This window comes from Xiphophorus maculatus, chromosome 14 (genome assembly GCF_002775205.1).
Source record: "Xiphophorus maculatus strain JP 163 A chromosome 14, X_maculatus-5.0-male, whole genome shotgun sequence".
Lineage (NCBI taxonomy): Eukaryota > Metazoa > Chordata > Actinopteri > Cyprinodontiformes > Poeciliidae > Xiphophorus > Xiphophorus maculatus.
In genome coordinates this window covers 19,918,583-19,944,620 of record NC_036456.1, presented here as the reverse complement: position 1 = coordinate 19,944,620, position 26,038 = coordinate 19,918,583, and the positions used below count along the sequence as shown (strand labels likewise).

Sequence of the window (26,038 nt, the reverse complement as noted above, 5' to 3'; positions counted from 1 at the left end):
GAGAAAATCCTCCAAGACTGAAAATAATTTACCTTAAAATTAAAGAGAAAACAAAATTTCTCTATTGAAGCAAGTCATAAGAAATATTTATGTTATACGTAGTAAATGTAAGAAAACCGATATATTTTCTGCTTCCAGATTGTAAAAAACAAACAAAATATATAATTTAATTATATATATATATAATTAAATTATATATATAATTATTTAATTACATTAAAGAAATAAATGTAATTAATAAATTCTGAACTGCATAAAAATAAACAAATAAGGTAAAATTTATTAATTATTTAATGATAAAAGAATGCACTTACAGTATATATATATATATATATATATGACTCTCCACATTTCTGTCTTTCCAGTTTTGCATGTCCATGAATTCTTCATCATTTTTGAACTGATGTGTTTTAACATATTTATAATCAGTAGAGCATTGTCAATAGTGAGCCATCAATGCAAAATATCTGATCTAATTTATTACTTCCAGTTTCCTCTGCATTTATAGTTTGACTTTCATTCAGCTAATCTTCATTTTAAAAAGTTAATTTGCTTCCATTTTAATGTACGTCTATTTATTGTTGTTTTTTCTTTTTGTATTGAGTGAAACTAAATGCGTTGCAGACTTTTGTATTCACAAGTGTGTTTAGGTGTTGCACTAGGCTTACTTTTTCTTCTTCTTGGGCTTCCTTTTGGACTCTGACAGGTTTGATTCTGGGGTTTATGTGAGTCGAAGAGGCTCAACAGCAGCACTGCGGTGTATAAATATATATAGATAGAGATCAGAGTCAAGACCTCCATTTTACCATCAGGAGTGTGATGGACACGCAAGTTTAGTGTAGATTATTTTTGCTCTACTGTCTCCACATGATGGCATCAGCCTGTGTGAAAAAAACAAAACAATATTAATACTAACTTCCTTAATATTTATAGATGACCAGATGAATGTTTTTCAAGCATGACTGCCTGTAGCAAACCTATAAAGCCCTTAAAGCTAAAGTAGATTTGAAAGAAATGATCAAGTATTTATGTTATTTTATTGATGCAGCTATTGCTGAAACAGATTTGAGACTGAATTACATGTTTGTAGAACCAGCTGCAGTTAAACCTCTGATCACTGGATGAAGCAAATAGTTTCCAATATGATCCATGAAATGTAATGTTGTATGATTTTAGTTATATAGTGAATTTTAAAATAATAATTTAATAAAATGAAAGAATTTAGGATGAAGCAGTTAAATATATGATGGTGAAGACTGTCAATTATACAAAAACATCAATATCTGACAAAGACAGAGCAAAAATCCTAACAGAGAAAATCCTCCAAGACTGAAAATAATTTACCTTAAAATTAAAGAGAAAACAAAATTTCACTATTGAAGCAAGTCATAAGAAATATTTGTATTATACGTAGTAAATGTAAGAAAACCGATATATTTTCTGCTTCCAGATTGTAAAAAAACAAACAAAACATATAATTTAATTACTGTATGTAATCAGTATAATCTACTTTTCCACCATTTAATAATAAATTGTACAAAATTGACTTCATAAAGAGATGCTTTATTAACATAATCTAAACACCAACCTTGAAGGAAGTTGTGTAGCGTTGTGATTCTGTAGAGCAGCAGTTCTGTCTGAGATCTGATCAGCAGCCGACTTCTGTTTTATTCTTGATTCTTCTTTCACTTTTGGATTCAACTGGATCCAAGCTGTTAAGTTAAGAACATTATTCTCACTTATAGCACAGAGTTGTTTAATCATGTTGAAATCTGATGACAGTTTTTCAGGGAATCAAAGGTAAAAAAAAACAACAAAAAAAAAACAAATAGAACAAAAACCGTGAATAGATTCAACATAATTGTAAAAATTTTATCTAACTAAAGAAAGCAACAAAAAAAAATCATTATTGCAACAAAATGTCAAATGAAGAAATAATATTAATTAGACTTGTTTTGTCTTAAATTGCACAGATGAACAGGAGTATTTGAATGTTATTTGGTTTATTACTGACCTAATTTAAATTTCAAATGTGCAGTGGAATTGGGAAACAATGCTCAATAATCAAAGAACACAGATAATGCCAAACAACAGAATAAATTAATCATGGAACAATTGTGCATTGAATTTTTAGTTGCTTGACTGCTAAATATTTTTTTATTTGTTCTGCTGGTTAAACCCTTTTTGGGTTTGACACGTTTGAGTGTTACAAATAAGGTGTTTGCTCACTCATGTAATTACACACAAGAATGTCATCATGTAATTCCTGTGAAATTACCTACCAACCACAGACATTAATTAGTAGTGAAGATGGAGCGGCAAAAGTAAACTTCTAAACCAAAAGGTGGAGCTGAAAAACTGAGAGATAAAACAGAAAAATCTCCAGGAAAGAGCAGAAACAAATGTAAAATTGTCTGACTTGATTAATGGTCCTTCCTCTGATTCTATGTCTGGTCTCTCCAGCAAACATGAAAAATCACATGATACTGTTTATAGCAGCTTTAGCGAGGTTAGCATTGTTTTATTTTAATTAGTAAAATGTTTTAATTGAGTTATTTAGCAGTTCCTTGTTCTGTTTGCAGTTCAGTCCTTTTCCTCCATGGGTCTGGGGTAAATCCCCAACACAATCAATGGTATGATCTTCCTTCTTAACAGGTTTCCTAACTTGAGAATGAAAGCTTGATATTTAACTTCCTCATTGAAATTATTCTAATTTGTAACTCTGCATAAAAGTACTTGGCAGATTGAACTATAAGCTTGAGGAAACCTGCATCAGTTCAATAACATCAACTTTAGCTTTAGTTTTTCTGTTTGAGGTTGACTCTTTAACTATCATCAAGGTAATTTATAACTGAAAAAGGCAAACTTGAGTAATTTACAGAAGAGCTCTGTTTGTATGCTGCTGATAAAAAGGCAATCATATGATTATTAAAATATACTTGGTCCGAATCCAACCAGCTACACTAAAACTATTATTTTTATTTGTATTTTTATTTTAACTCATTCCAGTGCATCAACTTTGTTTTAATCCCCAACAGTCGGATACAGATTGAGATCTTATTTATTAGTAGACTAATAATGATCTAAACAGCATTGATTGTTTTACTATTAAATTACAGTTCTTGAGAATTCCATAATATTCATCATCTCTGGCCATCTGTGCAACATACGAGGAAACATTCTGATCTTTGAGCGAGTTTATTTATTTATTTATAGTTCGAGGGCAAACCATTGTCATACCTGTAGAATGCCATTATAAAAGGTGAGATGGATGGCTTTATGTTGTTTATGTAGATTTTATTATTGTTGATGGGGATGGGGGGGAATAATCTTTTTGAAAACAGGAAGCAGAGAGTCCATGGAGAACCAATAGCACCAACCTGGGTTCCAATGACTTCTACCATTGGGGCTTTTGACCTTCTACATTTCTCCCTTTCCATAATGACAAGTACAATTATTTTATTGAATTTAGACTCCATATGTTGTATATACACTCTGACATTGATATCTATGATTGTTGCATCTTCACAACCTGAACCTGCGGCTGAAATAAAATGTTTTTGTTCTGACAGAAAGCTGCACCTCTCATCGCAGTTCCTCAGTTTACCAGCAGGGGGAAGCAGGGTTTTTGGAGGCCCGTGTAGAGGTGCCGCTGCATCCTTCCCTCACTCTTTATGTTGACTCCTGTGTTGCTACACTGAAGCCAGACCTTCTCTCACGGCCGAGATACAAGTTTATCTCCAACCATGGGTCAGTTTGCATGAATCAAAGCAACATTACAAGATAGTAGCTAAATTTAAAAATCTAAGCTTGCCAGCTATATCCCACTGAGGGACAATGAAGGTTATTTCTACTCTCTGAATGTGAAATGATTGTCTTTTATGTAACATATTGCATTTGAATTTATTCTGTTTGTTGTGGTTTTCATTTTATAATGAAAACTAACAAAAACAAGGGACATACAGGCTTAATCTTTATGTTCTTAGCTTCGTAGAGTTAACCAATTAGTTAGCTTAATAATTTAACCAGATATTAATGTGGATGGATATTTAAATCCCATATGTGGACCCAAATCTTTTTATGATATTCTTTTGAAGTCTAAACTTGTTTTTGGGTTTAATGTTCCATGAAATAGATTAAATCATTAAAACTCCAAACTTTGACATTCACTCTAATGAGGATATTTGTACTTTTTGCTAGAACTTTATAAACCAAATACATTTTAACACCTTTGCTCTATATGTAGGATAAAGTTACTGTGTAGCTGCTTGTTTTCCGTTACACAGTACTACAAAGAAAGTATTTTCCAACAAACAATTTTGAAATTTTAGAGGAGGACTTGATCATTCTTGTAAGCTGGTATGTTTCTGTAATGTGAGCTGCTCTGCTACAGATGCATGATGGACAGTTTACTGCCAGATTCTTCCTCCAGATTCCTGCTTCGGGATCAAGCTAACAGACTTTGCTTCAGCTTCAAAATGTTTAATTTCAACCAAACATCTCCAGAGCAGGTAGATAAAATTTGCTGTTGTAATTATAATATGAACATATATAGTAAACATATCTTTTTTTTCCCTAGATGTTCATAAGCTGCCATCTTAGAGCCACTTTGAAACAAAAGTCTCCAAGCCGTCATAATAAAGCCTGTTTCTTCCACAAACCCAAATTCAGGTCACTGAACTGTTTATAATATTTAGTTTAGTCTAACTTCTTTATTCTTTCTCAGTTCAGCCTAAAATCTACCAGTGTATATTTATTTTGTTGAAAGATGCTTTTGGAGAATTTTTTTTCTGTTATTCAGATGGCGGTCCATAGAGGGAGACAGCGCTCTGTGTGAATGCTGCAACACTGACTGCTCAGGACTGGCTGGAGTGAAGAACCACGGCCATCCAGAGACAGGTTACTGAACGCTTCATAAAATAATACATCAAAAACTTTATGATTAATGCATTAGAGCAGTTCCATTTCAACCAGCTGGTTCTGTTGATTTCTTGACAGATGAGACGTTTGAGGCCCGCAGGACAGCTGGACCTCTTCATGTTGTGCATCAAGCCTACTGGACCGGAGAGCTTTCAGTCAGTTGAAAAAACTACTCCAGATCCAGAGTTTGGTTGGTTTTGGTAAGACTTTATTCTTTCTTCTGAAGTCTTCAAGTGGACGGATTTTGTCTGTAGCTAAAAGACTGAATCACTTATATAAATATAAAGTCTCTACCAGTAGGATTTCTTTTCACCTCTCAAAGCCTGTGAAGCTATAATTTCTCACTAAGAGATGCGCTGATAAACTGAACTTTACACTAAAAAATATCAACTATTGAATCATTCAGTAAGAATTTTGAATAATCTTGTAAAATAAAATTGTTGGTTCAGTGAGGTTGAATAATTGACTCTTTCTGATTTTGTTCACTTAAAAATAAATTAACCGTTTAATATGGTCGTTTCATTTTAACATAGTGGGAGATAATATCGATTACATATCCACTACATAATCAAATTAACTTCTTCAAGCCGTCTCTGAATGTAGATGTTCATTGGCCAATTTAAAATGGACCGTTTCTATGGTAACTGTGGTCTTCTCTGCTTCCAAATCATTAACAGGATCTGGCTGTGTAGTTGTGGACTAATCCCTCACCTTCCACATGATTTTCTAAGTGAAGATGTGTATGGAGCAAGTATCTCCTTTCCAAATCATAACCTTCCCAAAATGATGGCATAAGTTATTTTTTACCAAAAGATGACTTGGGCAAAAAGTAAATAAATAAATGAATAAATAAATCACTCTTGGCCATTAATTTAGAAAAGTGATTATGTCATCTTCTCACTTAATTTTCTGGATCGGCCTCTTCCTCTCTTTGGTGTATTTTAAAAACTCTTTGGTCTTTCTCATGGTTGTGGAAAAGTTGTAAATGTTTCACAAAACAGCAGGAATATCTATAACACTTGACAAATTGCAGATAATCAAATGCACATTTCATTTAGTAACATGCAAAACAATTTCAAACTTGAGGTAGTACGGTATATTTTTCTGGATTCATGATTAATTTTTTCCTCTTTCCACATTAAGATAGTACATTTATTAAAAATGTATAATGTAAAGACTATTGTTGAAACACTTTTGCAGATAAATCATAAAATGTTTGGTTAAACTTTTTTTTTTTACAATAATCTTCACATTTTATGTTTTTGTGTACAAATCCAACTTCATTCATACATTTGTGACGTTTCAACCAACGTGACAATGAATTTAGTGGTGATGAACTATTACTTGGTGCAATACAGCATCAATAGACGGAGCAGCTAATTATGTTAACTAAAGAAAAGGTCATTAGTCACTCAGGCACGAAGAGCTGAAAACAAACCTTCAAATATATCAAAAAGAAGGGAAATAAACTATAATGGATCCTGAAAATGTTGTAAAGTTTACTAGAAAAAACTGGTACAGCTGTGTGGTGATGTTTGGGCTTTCTGTCATCTTGGTTCAGTTTAAACGCTTCTGCTGATCTATAAGAGGAAACATCAGAGACCAGATGGGAAATGTTGAATAAATGCTTTAATATGCTTTAGGTAAGCACTTCTACCATGTTTGCTTCTGCCCTTTTTTTCTACAAATTACAGAGGTGCAATAAAGCAGTATGGTTCTTGAATTTATGTATGATGTTATAGTCTTTGAGATTTTAGTCTCTTTCATGATTTCAGATTGATTACTAGCAGTTTCTCCTGGCAGTGATCAAGGTTTTGTGTGGCAAGGGGGGAATTGAACCACATAATCTGATTAACCACAGTTTATCTATGATTAAACAAGAGAAACAACTACTTTTTAACTTATTCAAGTTTGTTTGGACAGTTTTCTTTTCTCTCAAACAAAATCTGAAGTTACAAAAAGCTCAAATTACTTTTAGAACACTTCATTCTGCTGAACAACTTTATAAAAAAACAAGAACTATCAGAGAAAAAAACTGAGAGAAAACAAAATGTTAACATTTGAAATGACAGCAAATATTTCAAATGTTTGCACCTTGGCAGACCCAACAGTGAAACTCTTGAAGTTTTCTGATGACTCTAGTTTTATTGGCCTGATCCACGTCAATAAAGATAAGTCTTCCTCCTTTACTGTTGGCGACGCCAGACAGGGAGTAAACCTGAAGAGTTGGTTGGATTTTCCAAACCATGCAGGGAGTCTGACGAGGGCCCGCAAGTCATGCTTGCAGCAGTGCAAAGATTATGAAGTGGAATCTACAAGTGACAAGGGGTTGAAGAGATAACGGGTGTAAGGTTGGAGGCAGCAGGCAGAGAGAATACCACAGATAGCTGCATGGCAATGAGGGGAACGTCAGAACTGGAGGAAAGGCTGGGGTGTCCGGTTACTTGTGATTTGCAGATCAAATCAAATTTACATTAAGATAAAATCTAAAGGTATGATATTATAGGTTTATGTGTTATGGAAAACGCGTAAATATATTCATATACTCATTTAAAATATATTCTTGATGTAAATGCAACATGCAGAAAGGTTTAGTTATTTAGAAGGTCAAAGGTCAATATATCGCCTTATGTATGTAGTCTGACTAGCAATGATCAGCTATCTTCTTGGATGTCAACAATAAAATGCCAAAAACTGGAAGTTTTTTTAAAATAGTCCCTTTCCACTCCATAATGTCGTATCCTTTCTGGCTAGAGCATCGGTATTTTGGCAGAAATTATTATACATCAAGCTTAGAAAAGTAAAAACCTGCAGATTGACTCTTCTAGTTACATAACTGCATCACATGTTGGCGGTTGGTTAATTATTTTGTGGATGAAATGGGTTGAGTTAAATATAGGAGAATCTTGGAAGAAAAACCTGCAAGAAGCTGCCATCAAAAAATGCTGGGTTGAATGTTCACCTTTCAGCAGGAAAATTATACTAAACATCCACTCAGAGCTGCAATGGAGCGATTTAAATAAAAGCAAAGACACATTCAAAGTCTAAATCCAATCGAAACCTGTCAAAAGAGCTACTCAGACACTCCCTTTGCAAACTGCCTGAGCTTGAGCTATTTTGGGGAAAAAAAGGATATAAATTTGTCCCTCAGCTGTAATTGCAGTGGAAGATGGTTCTAGAAAGTGTTGACTCAGGAGGGCTGAAGGTACTAAAGAGCTTTTGAAAAGTAAATGTCAGACTTTTTTCACGCTTCTTAACCCTTTAGGGCACAGGTGTCAAACTCCAGTCCTCAAGGGCCGCAGTCCTGCAACGTTTAGATGTGTCTCTGCTGCACCACACCTGAATAGAGTAATTAGGTCATTAGCAAGGCTCTGGGGAACTGATCTACACAAGAAGGAGGTCATTAAGCCATTTCATTCCAGTGTTTTGTACCTCTGGCACATCTAAAAACTGCAGGCCCTTGAGGACTGGAGTTTGACACTCCTGCTCTAAGGGTTCTCAGAGATGCTTTACAATGAAATCAGTCATTTCTATTGACAGACAGAAGCGAAGCTGCCATTTTGCGCCATCGGCCCTTTTGACAAAGAACACAGGTCTATAGTTGCAACAAGATTTGTACATGCTTACAAAATATTTTTAAACCATGAATGTGCATTGAAATACATGATTAATACCCTGATATTAACTCATCATAATTTTGGATTGGTGTGGTGAGTGAATATTAACTTTTCACTGGAAATTAATGTGGGTAGAGTCTTTCATGAAGTGCCTGACAGCAAGTTCTATTTCTAAAAGCTTATTCTCTTACTGGATGTTTTATGTCACCTTGTTTTTATAGCCATGATCCGCTATCTTCCCGAAGCCATTGTTTTTTCTTTTCTTGACTGTAGAAGGAGATTATAGGATACTTTTGCAAAAAGGTTTCCAACCACATTGTTTTATTGTTTACTGGCCACAAGAGTATGTAGTCGAGATCCCCTACCTGCTCTGTGACGTCACAATTAACGATATAATTGTTGCCGGTGGGGACTCTCGTAATCAGGAACAATAACTTCTAACGTCTTCAGTAGCTTCTGTCTCGGCTCCTGCATCGGCTCCTAGTGGGTCCCCCTATTCTTTCATATCGGCTTCCTGTCTTGAGTCGCGCCAGAGGAGGAGATCTAGCTGGCTGCAAGCCCAAAACCTGGATGAGAGACCAAAACACAAATGTATTTACTTTCACTGTCTCCAGTTTGTGATATATCTGCCCCTTGAATAGGATCTTTTCCCCCCCAACTTCTGATCTTTAATTCCCAAAGGGCATGGGGACCTATCTCAAATTCCTGCTTCCTTTATTGCTTTCAGAGGATCCCAGATTGAACAACCTTCCCTCATTCCCAACCAGGAGTCAGTGAGACTGGACACCCCCAGCCCCCGCATCCCTCACCTCCCACCCTGAACCTCTGCTCTGGTCGTGAAGCATGGCTGAAAGCACGTACCTTGTCTCCCTCTCTCTCTCTCTCTCTCTCATGTTGGCTCAGAGATAAGCAAACAGTCCTTTGAGCAAACAGTGCAACAAAGCTGTCAACACTCTCTTCATTTTCTCTCAAGTGACAAAGCTATCTTGGGCTGATCAGACAGCTTCAGAGATACTTTTAATAAAAACACACTTTTTTATATGCGTTTAATTAATTTTTGTGTCTGTGCTTCAGTGACGTCATCAATATCTGTGCTGTACAGACACATGCATCCAATCACCTATACGTTCCTATATGAACAAGTTAGCTTGGTGGCTTTCAAGTTTTCCAAGTATTTCTGTGTATATGCACAACTGTGCATATAAACACAGTTGTGTGTTTATATGCAAACATTTACTTCTGCTACTATTGCTGCAAAGCTCTTCGGAAGACCCCCTGTCCTGTGGCACACTCAGGAGACTTCCAGGAAATTTCGATACATTTCCATTTTTCTGGCTCCGCACTGACTGTCGGGGTCAAAGTGAGGTCATGTGATATAAATGCTACCCTTTGATGTGCAGAAGACAATTAAACCGTAACTTTATTTTCTACATCAGCGCTGACGTAATGGACACTCCTAATTTGGTATTTGTTGCTTTTTAATGATTAGAACAAGTTTGCTTGTTTTAATCAATATTTTTTTGTTAAATATTAGAATTTTAAAAAATCAAGTCTAATTGTTATGCAGAAAAGTAAGACTTTCTTGGATTTTGTAAAACTGTACCATTGAGAAAAATGTATTTATTTTGTTTCTTCCTATTATAGACACTTTGGTTTAAATAGAAAATGAGATTACATGATTTCCACAAGTGTCGTTATCATTTCACAGCCGCAGAGGCCAGTTAGCCCAAAGATATTTTATGTTTCTTAATTACATGTCATGTTAATGTAGCTTTTATTAGCCTTGAAACAGAGGTGTATCTCAATATATATGTGTAATATTGTGCCAGGGTTGGTCTATTTCTATTTACGTCACTTAAAAAAAATAAAAATTTTAAGAGCAGGAAAAAGTTTTACTCATAACTTTTATGCTCTGGCTATGTTAAAACCAGACTCATTGATTCCCTCCACAATTACTGTACACCACAAGAGATCATTGCTAAACATTTGATCTGAATCTATGTATGTTTATGGAAAGTTGAGAGGAAGGAAAAAGTGTGGAAGAAAACAGTGCACGATCAACAAGGATAATAGGAGTTATAATTTTTAACTGGTAGTAGCAACCATCCTCACTAAAAAGTGTTTGGGAAATTCAAATCATCTATTTATGTAGAAAGCAAAAAAAAACAAACAAAAAAACAATTTTGTAAAAATGCTGATGTGTTTGTCCAACCTCTAATGTGATCTATAACCCAAAAGGCATCATCCAATGGCTGATTACATGTTTGTGATTGTGCTGCAGCTGCAAAAAGTTGCACATAAAGACTCCACTCACACTCTGTTGTTTGCCTTTTTTGTCTTCTTGTTGTGTTTACCACTTACATCCATTGGAGATTTTAAGTGCATGTAACTTACTCCATGACACTCAAAGGTCAGGAGTAAAGATGGAGTTTTCAGCCATTCTATGTTTCTGTGTGGATGAAAATATTTGTTGTAAATAGTAAATGTATTTGTACCATGCTTCATCAAGTCCAGAGGACTCTGAAGCGCTTCACATTACATTCATTTACCAGCCTGGCTACTGCCTTCTGACACAATTCTGCTTGATTCTCATCTCCCTCCAGTGATCTAGCTGGGCTTTCTCCCATTCACTTTGATTCTGCTGGTAGATTTTCTACCAGGCCAATCAGCAAACAGGAGAAGTTGTGATCGATGACATTGATTTTCTGTGCTGTTTGAGTTGTAGTCTGCCTGTAGTTGTAGCAATGGAAGCGGAGGAAGTGACCAAAAGGCATTCAGTTAGCAATGGTCGCACTTTATATTGAATTAACATTAACAGCCATCTTGTTCGACTCTGTATTGAGGGATGGTTTGTCTACAGAGAGAAGTTTTAGGTGAGCTTCATAGAACTGGCACATTACGTAGATTATGGGTAAATGTGAACAATAGGGCAAAATTTAAAACTTCAACAGAGTCCACACGCCCAGCAAGCATTTTTTTTCCTCAATGCTACATTGTAGCCATAGCTGCCCTGCAGCAGTCTGACACTTGGTAGCACCAAAAAAGACAAGTTTAGTGCCTTACCCAAGGACACGACAATGGAGAAGGACAAAGCTTGAACTGGCAACCCAGTGATTACAGGACAAACTTCTTCAACAGGAGCTCTGACCAAGTGCATTGTTTAATATCCACATTTATCTCAACATTAAAAGTGAAATTTTAATTACAAACAATAATGTTTTGTGATCTGGTTACAGATTTTCTTAAACTGTTTTCAAATTACCCCATTAAACTGGAGAGTTGATCATATTGTTTTGCTAATTTTTGCTAATTCACTAGACTGAAGACAATTTAGTTTTCAGATTAAACTGTAGCAGCATTAAAATATTATCCAAAACTACATGTCTTATATTTTCTATCTAGTCTTTATGAATAATAGTCGTGGAAGAGCTTCTGATTCATCAGTCGGTTGGATTTTACACATTTGAAGTTATCAATGTTTGGTATCACCTTGAAGTTAGCCCACCCACTTAGTTTAATTTACCATAAACAAGATCATAATTTACAAATTTATAATCTTCTTGGTTGGTAATTAGAGGAAAAAAAACTTTGAATCTGAGGTGGTCTCATTTTCTGACCCCCTGGGTTTGTCTTTCCTTTAATTTTTCTCTGTCACAAGATTTTCTTTAGAAATTTTGGAAAGATGTTCGACCACCAGCAGTTTCAAAGGACGATGCCGCCTGTTTTGATAATGCTGGTATAAACAGTGAGAACACAAGGAAGAACAATGCTTTTTACTTTATTTATCAGGTTTTCCGCTGCGTCATCATTTTCTTCAACAGAACGAACCACCCAGTATAAAATACTCACCAGTACAGAGATTGTTTTCCTTGATGAAGATGTTCTGTGTTGGGTTTCTGGCCCCCGGCTGCTTGCAGCATGTCTTCCCCTACTCTCTCTGGCCTACTTCCTGTTTAGCTACTGATGAAGAAAGTGCCAGAACTATAAGAATATGAAGTAAAAGTCTAATATGCATTCATAAATTATATTAAATTATGGGCTTATTTATTTATAGACCTTATCTGAGTCTGGCAGTGGAGATTAGGTAATTTGACATTTTTAAATTTATGAAATACTTTTGGTCGACTCAGTTTAATTTGTCAAACTTCTTGACATCACCTCCCCACTTACTGTCAATCCTGGTAAAGATTTATAGAAACTAGAGATACAAGATACAGTATATCTACAGTAACAAAGTTAGTCATTTTTTAAGAAATGTCAATGTGATAATTAAACTGGGCTTATATTAATAATCATTGCTTTTTTTCTTTTTGTTGCCACTTGTATTTCAGGAGCACAGAGGGTTTTGTGAGAGTGATAGTGATGCTCCGCAGGATTAAGTATTTAACTGAAGCATCAGCAATTTCAGCTCTTCCCAAGCTAAACTTGTTAGGTTATGTGTCTTTATGGATTGTTTTAAATATCAGAACATTATAAATAAAATCTACTGACAAGGTTTTCAGCAGCTTAATGACCAAAATCAATTCAGAAATTGGACACAAAATCATCCTTCCATGATGATCTCAGTCAGACATAAATCTTTGAAGACCAGGGAACCACTGGCCTAGAGGGAGTGAGAGCTTTACTAATGCAAAAAGATGAATTTCATTTAAAATTTATTAAACAGCGCCCCCCAGTAACTATGAAGGGTGCTGGATAGAAAAAATATCTGCAAAATGTGATAAATAAACAGTGCTAGTGTCTTTCTGCTTTGGTTTATAGATCACAAATAATGAGTTATTGATCCACAGGAATTTAAACTTTAAGGATTTGATGAAAAAGTTGCCTCAGATGTTTGCCTGGTGATTGAAGCAGCTCTGCTGTAGTTTCTTGATAACTTTGTTTTCTTATCACCTAATAAAACTTTGTTTGCTGCAGTAAACAAATGTTACTAAATAAATGAATCCATAGTACTTTGGTAATTAAGATTTTACCAAAGTACTATTTGGAGTGTTGTGCAATGATTGTACTAATTATTGTTTTTATACAAAAACTGTGCCTGTTACAGGTACAGTTTTTGTATCTGTGGAAAATCCGGTGATTTCTAAAGCTATGCTCATGTTGTTCTAGCCTCTGTATCACTCATTTGATTATTATTTTTGACTTCTTTGTCAGAAATCATGTTATTAGCACCTGTTCGCAGCCATTTAACGCTGAAGTTATCGTTTTTCTTCTTTTGGTTTATAGTCCCAGTGTGGGTAACTTTAACATTAAGAGGTTTAGAAATACATCTGTATTTCTTTTTTGTGGTTTTTTTTCTACTGAAAAAAACTTCTTGCTAGTTCTGCTTTCAAGCCATCATTTAGGAATAAACCAGCTTATATCAATTTGCACTGAGTCGGTTGACTTTCTGTCAAAATGTTTTTGATTTTTTGAGCCATTTTGGTTCTTTATTCCCTGTGTCATTCCACTGATTTTACACATTTGTGTATTTATGTCAAATTTAGTTTGTATTTCCTTTCATGTGTGAATTACTTGAGTCTGGTGTGGATTTCATGTCAACAGTCCTATTAGAAATCTATTTCCTGAGAAAAACATTAATAGAAGTCATTCCCATTGCTCATCACAGAGAAATATTTAGTGTGGCGACTGTTTTGCTGCAGGACTGGATAAACTTGAACATGTGACTCACATCTTGGATTCTTGGAAGCACCAGCTTGTTTTGAGAAAAAAAAAATTAATGACTTAAGTACTTAACTTTAAACTCGATTACCATCTGGCTTTTCAGGAAGATGACAATCCCGGGTAAATGTCAGAGAGTCCAAATGAAAAGGAGTAGAGGACAACAGCAAACTGGATAACCTGAATCTGACAATGAAGATCATTAATAAGCAGGACATGTTTGGAAACAACAATCTTTACAATGGAATCAGAAAGGTAGGCTTTGGTTAAAGGTTTATTTGTGTAATATTTAATATTTGAAAGATCAGCATCAAACCTCAGACCAAATGTAACTTTTTATAGCCAATAAACGAGAAGTAGTTTTAAATAATGTCCTCTAATAACTCAAACTTCTGAATGAAAATCTACATATTTTATTCTTTTTTTTCACTTTTATTGTTTTAAATGGTCCTTTAATGTCTTTGATGTGTGGAATCCTTTTGATATGTGAAGCAGATATTCTGGCCAGCAAATGAGATTTTGATCTCAATGGGGTTTTAACCTAATTAAATAAAGGAAGTCAAATTAAGCTAAATTAAATTTATGTTAACGTGTTTACATTCAGAGAAAGTAGTTTATTAACAAAAATACAATTTCTGAAATATTAAATATTGTGATTTGCTGTTTCTGGAAACATTTCCAACAATAATAGATTTGAATGGCACGTTTTTTCTGCTGCTTTCTTGTTGTGGTTTTAATCACCTTAATATTAATCAACAGTCCCCCCACTCTATTTATAAAGCAATAACAGACAGCAGTTTTTCCTCAAGGGAGGAGTAGCTCATCTTGTCATCATGGAAACAATGACATCTTATTTTCAAAGTCATTAATAAGAAGAAAAAATCAAACGGCATCAGTTTTTAGAAACACCTACCGGATAAGTGCACATGAGATCCACAAAAGAGCTTCGTTTCCAATTAATGGCCAATAGACGGACCTATTGGTCAAACCACGCGGAGCCTGTGAGGGGCTATGCGGACACCGCTATGGAATTTCCCAGTGAGTTATGGGCATGTCTTAATATTTTTTCCCCCCTCTGTAGCAACACTGGCTTTGGTTGTTGGTCTTTTTTCATGCTTTACGCACTGAGGGGGCTGCAGTATGGGTTGATGTTTAATCTCTGTGTGTGGTACGAAAAAAAAAAAGGCGCGTGCTCGCGTTATCACTGTCTCGTCTCCTCAGGGGAGGTAAATAAAAAGGTTTCCCCAAAGCTCCCCAGTGATGAAGTCTGCTAGGTGAATGCTCTGTGCAGCAGGACGGAGCTGCATGACGCTGCTGGTCGCGTCTTGGACCTTTTGGACATTTGACCGGTGCCTCAGACGCTGCCTGCGGTGCACACGTCCAATGATCTCACAATGTGTTTGAAAGATGCCGCTGCTTGTCGCGAATGTTGCGGAAAACTTGTAGAGGTAAGAGCGAAAGCGTCCAGCCGCGCAGTTGGCCATGTGGGCATGACCTTGTCTGCAGCGCAGCGCAGCTCTGCGAGTTCAGGTTATTTGAGCGTCCTTTATTAGCCAGTGGCGCATGAATGAAATATGTAGATAGTAACTACTTTTACTAACACAACATCGTTTCTAGATTTTCGTGTAATTTTTCATTCATATTTTCCCGAATAAATAACTTTATATATTTGAATGAAAAACCTATTTTTCTGACAAATTAATTTCATTTTTTGATATATATAAATTTGGTGATTAATGGGAGCAAATGGCCCGGCAATAAACTTTTTTGTATTATGCCTTTTTTTACTTTAAATGTTTTTGTCTGAAGAAATCAGAAAACATTGTAAGTTGACTAATTAGAGGGACACAGTATTGTTTTAATTGACGCATAACTCTGATTGCTGTTATGGCGCCTTCTGGGTAACTTAGAGGAAAGTCTTGCATTGCATGAAAAAAGCCTGTAACTTGTGAGATATGTTGGTAAAGTGTGAAAATGACAATGCAAAGTGAGCAGAATGAGCTTTCTGTGATGGTAAAGTTATTGGTGCTCAATGTTGCTATTTGTAATAATCCATTTAATAATCCAATAATACATTCGTTTCTGAAGAAAGATTGCTAGTATTATCAATGATGTGCAGTGACACTGATCTAAGTTTTTCTATATGCAGACAAGTTTCGATATTTGACAGGAATTATGTTTATGCATTGTGTGATTTGGTTTAATCTTCTTGATAAGACATTCGACTGTTAATTAGTAAACTACATCGTTTTGGGTATGTGACCATTGCAGTATAAATGCAGTCAATAGATGACTCAGACAGTGTCTGTGCGTTTTGAATGATCTCATTCTGTAGTGTAATCCTAGAATGAAATTAAATATTTGACAACAGGATCACATGACTTACAATGTGGTGTTAATCTTTGTCCACCATATTTGCAACATCTTAACATGCTGCTCATTCAATAGTGCATAGATAAAATGCAGAGGTTGGTTTTGGGGCTCTTGGAAAGAACTTCCTAAACAAAGTAAGTTCCTGATCAGTTACACTGAGGTATGGCATCGTCTTGGGATTAAAATAGGATTTTTAGCATTTTTTTGAGAGCTGAACTGTTGCATTTGCAAAATGGAGAATTAAGGGAATAGATCATTCTCCCCACTGACATTGCTTCAGCTATCAGAAAGAAACTTTGCATATAGTGCATGAAAGTGACTTTGTCTTTATGTACTTTGATGATGGGATGAAATGAAACCTCACCTTCTTGATCCAAGCAGTGAGGTTGGTTATCTGACTGATGCATTGATAAATGCTCATTAACTTCTTGTTTGTAGCTCAATGAGACATTAGAAAGATATCTCTTTACACCAAAGTTACAGGCAGGACGATGGAAGGAAGATGCAAAAGGATTATAAAGATAATAGATAAAATCCTCATTATGTTGAATAAAAGGAATGAGAATGCGAGACAAGAGCTGGGGAACAGGAGGAGACAGTGGCCCCCCAAAACCACCCGGTAGGATCTTCTTCATCTACGACTTGCAAAGATGCTGTGAAAACTTTGGTGATGCTTCCATGCTTTACTCCTCCCAGCACTAATTGCATCAAGATGATTCATCTTAAGAAAAATCTATTTGAAGACACTGATGTAAGCATTGTTGAAGCTTTGGACGAAATTGTTGCGACGTGCAAGTTTTAATTCCGACTTCGGCTGAAGATGCTTTATTTTCAGCAACTCGAAGTTCCCGCAGATGACCCAGCCTCCTGGAGAGACATTGAGTATTGATGACCACTGTGTTAATCAGTTTCATTCCCAAGGGAAGTCACCTTAAAAGTTTGCTTCTCAAGCATGACCCAGCAGACGGAGAAAGAGGGCCACTCAATGATAAAGCTGATTGTGCAGGTTTCAGCACATACTTCTGTCAGCAGTCGGGGCAAGAGGTTATCAGAAGCCGACTGTCGTAAGGGATTCCAGCAGAGCAGGAAATTATGTCGCTCATCTGCTGGCTACGTATTTAAAATTCTGAACCGTAACATGTTAAAGCCCTTCTATTTCACAAAAGACATGTAGTTATTGGCCCTTTGCCTCTTTTAACTGCTTCTCACCCATCCTTTAAACTGGATCATGCTTAACAGACATAAGTTAAAATAGCACATATCGGAAATGTAGTTGCACGTGTCAACATCAGTCTTTTCCAACACATGTGCAACATACCTTCAGGGAAGCTTTCCACCATCCAAAGTGCCACTACTGGAAGACTTATTATGCTTATCTGAAAAAGGAACACTGTTTTCAGGCAGCTGATATTGGCACACTAAGCTGTTGGCTTGTAGTCTGGCCACCGTCCTGCAAATTCCACCACCGTGGTGAGAAAGTCTCGACAAAGTGTATGTGTGAATGCATTGATGCATTTGCACGTAGGCAGTGGTGTTGGTGGAAAGGTCACCGATAACCCTCGAGCTGAGTCACGCAACTTAGCAGAGTCAGAACACGTGGAAAAGAGGCCAGTCATTAGCCTGCAAAGACAATGCTTTGCATGTAGATCATAGCAATAACTTCATCCTTGGATATTTAGTTAGCAAGAGAGGTAAAGATTTTTATTACAATTTAAAGAATACCTTTGAAACTATTTTTTGGTACCACGGTTGGGTAAAAATAAAAACAGGACTGGTATGGAAGACTGTCAATGGACAAATCTTTGGAACTTTTAGCAAGTTTAAAATAATGTAGCTGCATTTTACACAGACATAGGTCACTAAAATCTGCTTTATGCTGTAGTCTTGGAGCCGTTCACTGTTTCCAGTTGGTGATAGATGTTAAAGGACACACAGCTTCTAAAAAGATTCACTTTTATCTCGACCGTCCACAGAATATTTTTACAAAAGTCTTGGGGTTCAATATAGTGTATTGGGATGTTTTTGGCCATTGTGGTTTTCACCTGGGAACCCTTCGATTCAGGCTACTTTTTCCAAATCACCCTCTAGTTGTTGAATTTTGGTGCTTTAAATGTTGTTGTGAACTTTTTAGTAACGACTTTGGTGAATCACTGAAGTACTCTTGCAGTAATTTTGGTCAACCAGCCACTACTGCAAAGCTTCACCGCTGATATTGGCTCTCACTGTGATGTGATTGCCTCAGAAACGGTTTTGTTATCCTTTCCAGACTGATAGGCGTCAGTGACTTTGATTTTCATCTGTTCAGGAATTTCTTTAGGTTGTTGCTTTATTTGTTCTTTTAGACTAATTCATATTGTCAGACAAGCTCTCTTCTTAGTGATTTCTTCGTTCTACATTGCTGGCAGTAACCAGGATGTGGTGAATCATAGCTAATTCATAATTTAATAAGAACACGATTACCTTTCCACATAAAGTCAGGTTGGTTTAGGGCAATGAAAACCTAATTTGAAAACTGCGTAGTCAGGTTATATTGACTGATAATAAGATTTACTTGATGGTCTGATTGGTAAAAAAGGATTTGATTGTCTGAAACACTTAGATGCAACAAAATAAAAAAGCAAAAACAGGAGTAATATGAGTAGGGAAGCATTTTTTCATAGCCCAATGTATAACACATATCTAACTTTAAATTTTAGTTCTTTCCTGTCAGATGCTCAACAGCCTGGGAACTTATTTTGACTTGTTATGGCTTGGAAAAATAGTTTGTTCTTTTTATTATGCTTTTTGCGTCATATGTCCTTGCTCCTGTGACTAAGTTCATTCAGGATGTGGCACAGGGGACCAAGGCTGTGAGCCCACTGGACAGACTTAAGTCTTTATCATAAATTCATCAAAATGTGGTCAGACATGAGTGGATGTTACAATTTACTTTTATCTTTAGTTAGTTTGAAGAAGCATGTCAGTCTGACTAATGAGTCTGGAGGGAAATGAGACCTAAACAAGGCTCTTCCTCCAGTGTCTTTGTATTTATGTTTCTGTTCATAATCTAAGGCATCACATGTTTTTTTTTTTTTAAGGAATTGCCATATCATGCTGAGTCATTCCTTCATGCTGACTTTACAGGTTGCCGCCTTAGAAATTCCCTTCTGGTATGCAGTATTTGCATTTCTGGGGAAAATTCTGACACCTACAAAAATCCTTTTGCTTCTGTTTGTGAAAGCCTGCTCCTTCAGCAGCTCTGTCAGTATTGGTAAAAGTATATATATTACTTTTATATAAATTTAAGTGATATGTGTAGTAGATATGTTTAGTCAATTCTTACTTTGAGCACTCAGCAGTCACAGTGATCTCTGTTTTGGGGGATTCTCATTGGAGAGTCAAGCTAGCAACTAATCAAAGCAGGGTAACAGCTTAAATAAATGGGTTAATATTTTCTGTGTATGTTCATAAAATAATTTATTTGAACTAGATTATACAAGGACAGGAAATATTGTCTAGAGAGGTGGACGACTTGAAGCAGGGCAATGCAAGCGTTTAGCTTTGTAGGACAAATGATCAGTTATACAGGAGTGACATCTGCAAGTATCTCTTGCAAAAGGTACAAGTCATAAACAAAGACTCATGGAAAACTTAATGGGTCAACTTTGTCCTAATTTGGTACATATAGATTGCAGCTATTGGTTTACAAGTTACATAATTTGTAAAGTATGGGCACCAGAGGCTAAAAATGCTAGCCTCATGAGCTAACATCTGTGCCAGTTACGTTTCATGAGATAACCGATTTTATGGGATTCTTTAATGGTCATCAGTTACCGTAACTAATAACGTGACATAACATATTTCAATTTGTCACTTTCCCTTTCTACTTGGTCAGTTTCACTTTCAAGCTCAGGTCTTTGGAGCTTGACAGCTTCAGACAGTACCTTAGCTGTTCCTTGAACTGTCTTCTGATGGACAGAAAACTTTAAAACTTTCCACAAATACTTTATTTCCTTTGAGTTCTTGGCATTTTTAAAGTTTCCTGGAGTCCGTCTTTTTGATGTCATCTCTTGTGATCACCACGTCTACATCTTCTGCCTTCTTGTCGACTTTTTGACTTTGTCAATTGCAATGATGTTATGTTGCAATGATGTTATGTTACCCATACAAACACGATATGGGTAATTACCCATACCGTGTTTGTCACTTACATAATTATAGGTCATAGATCTTTGTCTCTCAGGCTAGATAGGCCTCCAACTTCTGCTTCGGAACTTCACTGTAACTTGTTTAGGTATAAAGTTTTGTGGACATTTTGTCTGAATTTTGCAGTTTCAGTTTATGTGCTGGATTATCACTTGGACATCTTTCCACACCCTACATCCTGGGTCCTTTCTGATGTGAATTGGACTTTTAAGTGTCTGTACTTGTGCTGCCTTAATTAGTACCTACAGTATATACCAGTGGTCTCAAACTGCATTCCTACAGGACTAGAATCCTGCAACTTTTATATGAATTTGCTTCAGCACACCTGGCTCCAATATGAACTCATTAGCTGAGGTCTGTAGAGCTTGACTGTATGCTAATGAGGCAGTTTCACTTTGTAATTCAAGAGTGTAGGACAAGAGACACAGACAGGACTCTGGCCCTCAAGGGATGCAGTTTCAGACCTCTGTCCTGCCCTATAGTGCCTATTGGTCCAAACCTTATAGCTTTGTGTGATCAGGCATCATCTTTTCCACTGATGTCCTTCCATAATGATTTTCTGCTGTTCCCTTTCTTACATAGGGTTTCTGATGCAGGAGGCATTCATTGAGTGGTTAATCTCTTTCGGCCATTTGGCCATTGAACTGTAGTGTGTCTTATCCTTATTCATTAAATTTAAAGGAAAGAGGTTATCTGTCTTTATATATAGATAGATATATACAAATCTAGTTTCAACTTTATGTAGATCTAAATGCAAAATTAAGCTCAGCTGTAGCTTATTTCCTACAAGACTGAAAAATTATACACAGAAATGTTAATGTGAATTATACACAAGCCTGCATATGACCACCTAGCATCAACGTACACCCCAGTCCTAAGACATGGAGCAGAGAGAAAATGTTTTATATGTCTTTTTGTAATCACATCATTGGCTATGTTGGACATATGTCTTACGCCATTCAGAGGGAATCTAAATCATCTTTGATGTTTGCATGTGGTCATTAGTTTTGAAAGCTTCATGGCTGTTTGCCTGTTTGTATGCAGGACTGTTCGCCTTGCTGCTATTAGTGTTGGAGTGGACCCGTCCAGGCCTACCGTCCCCACTAAGGCCAATCTGTGACCTCAGGGTCCTGAACCATTTCATTCAGGAAGCACGAGACGCAGAAGTCACTATGGTGAGAAAAGACGTATAAATGCAGTAAGACGCAAACTCAATGAAAGAGAATTGGTGCACAGCTACTGCGTTCATGGTATAAACTCAGTTTAGATATAGTTAAGTAAGATATTTTTTTTCCACGACAGCTCTAAAAGAAATTTTTATTTTCTCTTTTCTTAGAAATCATGCAGAGAAGGATGTGGTCTGACAGAGGCTGTCTCTGTTCCCCAAACTACGGTCAACTTTGATGACTGGGAAAAGAAAAATGTAAGTAACCATTGAGATTAGATTAAGTAAAATCTGTCATGAAAGACTGCAGAACTTTTCCCCTTGTAGCCTGTAGTGTTTATTATGGAAGAATTATACCATAATTCTTCCTAGAGGTCATTTTATTGCTTAAGTGTCTTTTTTTCCTTTTGGTTGGGAAGACCCGTGACTCCAGTTAATTACTTACGGAAGAGCTGATTACTTCCTACATCCTACGATCTTTATCGCCTCCAAAAGACGACTCTAACTCCTTGGCTCTGTTTGTTTTTTGGGAAGGCAATGGAGCAAGCTCAGGAAGTGCAGACCGGATTGTGGCTTTTACAACAGGCCCTCAGCTTACTACGGACATCGATGACGAACTCAGAACTTAATAGCCACATAGACAACGTCATCAGAAACCTACACAGCATCACCGCTGTACTACGAAGCCTCAACTTTCAAGTGAGTCATCATGCGATTGAAACTTAAACAAGAATGTATCCTACATTTCTTAAAACCTTTTTTTAAAAACTGACAGAATAAAAATATGGGCTGCAGAGTGGTGTAGGTGGTACTCTACGCTACAGCAAAGAGGCAATGGCTTCAGAGCCCAACTGGGCTCTTTCTTTTGAGGAGTTTGCATCTTTAACGGATAAAGCTAAGGATACATAGATGTTTGTTTTCTCAGATTTGAACTTCCAAGGAGTAAAAACTTTTCCAGCTGGTAAACACATCAATAGATTCATCATTCTAGGAATTAGCAGTGTTCTTTTTATCTTACATCTAAAGGGGTATCCTTAAAATTAAAAAAATAGTGACTTATCTTCTTTACTATCTATTCAGAATGAATCTGCTGTGGCCCTTGTTGGCCTGACCTAATAATTATCAGTGGAAAGACATTAAGAAGTATCACAGCCTCAATTCCCCTGCTCTTAAAATAACATTTTTTTAAAATAAAAAACAGCTAAAGCCCCTGTTTAAGAACTCAAATGCTCTTGCTTACTTTTTGCCTGAAGGGGGGGCAGTAACCCCTTAACATATATAAGGGAGTTGAGATAGAAAGGAAATACTTTTATTAAAGAAAACTGACCAAGATTCAGTAGTAAGGTTTTTCTCTAGTGGATCTTTGTCACTGAAGATTTGAGGAGTTAGGAAATGCATGGGTCCCAGGAAAGTACTTCTGTCGATTTGAGAATTTGAACTTTGACTGGACCATTGCAACACCTTGACTCTTTTCATTTATAGCCATTCTGTTGTAGATTTGCTGCAGTGTTTGAGATCATTGTCCTGTTGACACAGTTTGGTCCAAGCTTCGGCTGTCTGACAGATGGGCTCATATTTGATGTTAAAATACTTTGGTACATGATCAAGTTGTTTGTTGACTCACTGCCTGCAAGGTGTGCAAGTCATGTAGCTGCAAAGTGAGTCAGTCATCCACCCCCAGTAACATGCACTCTTTGGTTTTCACCAAATCTGATGCTGTACATCATGTCCAGACATTTGTACTTTGATGTAATTTTTCCAAATGAAGGTCAACAGAGTACATGTCTGCTATTAAATGGCACTGAGTGGTATAGCAATTATTTAGGTTTAAGTATATAAATTCTTAAGGTTCTTAACACATTAGTGGACTGTGAGAAAAATTTATTTGCATTTAACATTTTTATCCTTGGCAGATATTTGGAATGCCAGTTTCTTCCAGAGAAAAAAATAAAGTTTCTATATTTCATACATGAGAACAAAAATGAGGCTGCACAGTGGAGCAGTTGTTAGTGTTGTTGCTTTTCATGAAGGAGGTCTTGGGTTTGAATCCTGGCCCTTAGGCTTGCATCTTCTTCCTGTGCATGCATGAGTTTTCTCCACAGTTCCAAAAAGTGTGTGTTAGGTCAGTTGGTCTTTCTGGGTTGCGGATGTGTGTGTGTGTTTGCACGTGATGGTTTGTCCTTAGTGTATCTGTGCAACAGGGTTTTGTCCCCCCATAACTGTCAACATAGTTTTTGGAAAAAAGTTTAACTCATGGTTCAGTTGTACATACAATACATTAATTAATTAGATTAATTAGATTTAAATAGATGTAGAACCCAATAAGCATGGTCCACCATGACCTATTATTTTAATTGATGTAATGAAGAAAGTTTTGTCAAAAGTAAAAACAAATGCAATGGATAACTTGAAGTACATCATGAGACAACAGGTCATCTTTTAAAAAGATGACGTACAAAACTCTGCCAGCCAGTTTTTAGATTGCTGCAGAAACAATAGTGCCTTTGAAAATGACTCTTTGGCCTGAGTAAGCTGAAAGAGCTGTCTGTATTTGGGTTGCATCATGTTTCTTTGTATTCGTTTCCAGGAATATACCCCACCTGCTAGTACTGTGGGACCGGAGGGAACATGGCGGGTGTCCACAGCTACAGAACTGCTTCAAGTTCACCTCAATTTCCTGCGAGGCAAAGTACGCCTTCTTCTTTTGGACGCACAGGCTTGTCAGCAAGAAGCCAGCTGATCAGGAGACAGGCTCACTCCAAGACAAAAGTACTTTGTGTTTCCAAAGGCAAGTGGAGAAACTTGACTGTGTTAACCTGCGCAATGGCAGCTGGATGCAGCATGGGATGGGTCCTCGACTATAAGGAGGAATCTGGAGGGAAAGGACAGACCCAGCAAGGGTTTGGACGGACTGGAGACGACTGCGCAATGGAATGTAAATGTGTCTCGTGGACGTGTTGAAGCAAACCTTTACCAAGAAGACGCCTTTGGAAAGCGCTGCTCCAATCGCTGTTCTACAGGCACGCTCTTGCACTTTTTTAGTGGATGTTAATGTTGTGTGAGTTGAGACTGAACTTTTTGGTGTGTTTGTCTGTTCATACTGGAAAAATAGAGTGAAACACCCTGGAAATATTGATAGGACTGTTAGGTTGCAAAGAAGCAACATTGGGACTTCACCAACATGCCTTCAACTGTTATTTAACTATGCCTCAGAGATATATATTAGTCTTGTCTGTTGGAATTGGTCAGTAAATATTTTTATTGTGTAGAAACTATTTATACAGATTTTCTATTTTTAGGCTACTGTCTTTGTGTAACAGGTTCTTACAGGTTTAAACAAGCGCGTTGTCATGCTCACTTTTTGTACACTGGAAATTTTGCACACGTGCAAAGACTTACTCTTGATTTGCCATATAAAGCTGCTCTTCCTCTTTTTTTTTAAAGTTTGTATCTGAACATCTGTGTCACACTGCAGGGTTTTCTCTCACAGGCCTGTTGGAGGTATGCAAAGCTGATAGTTGTGGAGTGAGAGCCAGAGGTCACTGGGGTGGGTTACATGGGAACTGTGGACCGTTATCTGTGTTTCAGTTTCTGTCTAACCCCAACACTCATCCTGGCTCCATACGCTGATAGCCAGACTGCCTGGAAAATTTTACAATTAACATCCTGTAGAGCTGTATTTGCAAACATTTTTCCAGAAACTGACGCTAACACTTGTTTTTTCCCCTTTCTCTTGTCGTATGTCCTCAAACATGCAATCTTCTAACCCTGGGAATTGTAGGTTTCTCTCTTGAAGGGATGCTCAGCTGTTTCACAATAATTAAGTATTCTTCCTTGTTTATTTTCCTGTATTTTTATATGTTGCTGTGCAAATGGAAGCTGTTTTTGAGGATGCATGTCTATTTCCTTTCCTGTTTTTTTGTATTGTTTTGTCCCATCGCTGCAAAATCCACTATTTAAATGCAAAATATTGTTCTTGGGTAAAGAGAGGGCAGATGAAAATACGACAACAGGAAGTCTGTTCATTTATCTGTGGAGGCCTGCTGCTAAAATCCAAACACCTTACATTGCACACACCGAGTTCATGATGCTTCTGCCTTGAATTGGACATCTTACA

General features: G+C 36.7%; 2 protein-coding genes across 3 annotated transcripts; both read left to right on the top strand.

Annotated features, from left to right (window-relative positions):
• Window positions 1-2,599: 2,599 nt before the first annotated feature.
• Window positions 2,600-9,353, top strand: LOC111611086 (zona pellucida sperm-binding protein 3-like). Its single transcript, XM_023346715.1, has 9 exons — window positions 2,600-2,603; window positions 3,217-3,262; window positions 3,345-3,448; window positions 3,573-3,750; window positions 4,394-4,511; window positions 4,580-4,671; window positions 4,802-4,899; window positions 4,999-5,120; window positions 9,265-9,353. The coding sequence occupies exons 1-8, from the start codon at window positions 2,600-2,602 to the stop codon at window positions 5,082-5,084; spliced, it is 726 nt and encodes a 241-aa protein (XP_023202483.1). The 3' UTR covers window positions 5,085-5,120; window positions 9,265-9,353.
• Window positions 9,354-15,157: 5,804 nt separating this feature from the next.
• On the top strand, window positions 15,158-26,005 carry epo (erythropoietin). Of its 2 annotated transcripts, none has more exons than XM_023347135.1 (5): window positions 15,158-15,236; window positions 21,801-21,931; window positions 22,093-22,179; window positions 22,456-22,620; window positions 24,509-26,005. In XM_023347135.1, the coding sequence occupies exons 1-5, from the start codon at window positions 15,158-15,160 to the stop codon at window positions 24,659-24,661; spliced, it is 615 nt and encodes a 204-aa protein (XP_023202903.1). In that variant the 3' UTR covers window positions 24,662-26,005. The 2 variants fall into 2 exon arrangements, with proteins under 2 accessions (XP_023202903.1, XP_014324781.1); XM_014469295.2 differs by lacking the exon at window positions 15,158-15,236 and adding an exon at window positions 15,303-15,646.
• The last annotated feature ends 33 nt before the right edge of the window (window positions 26,006-26,038 follow it).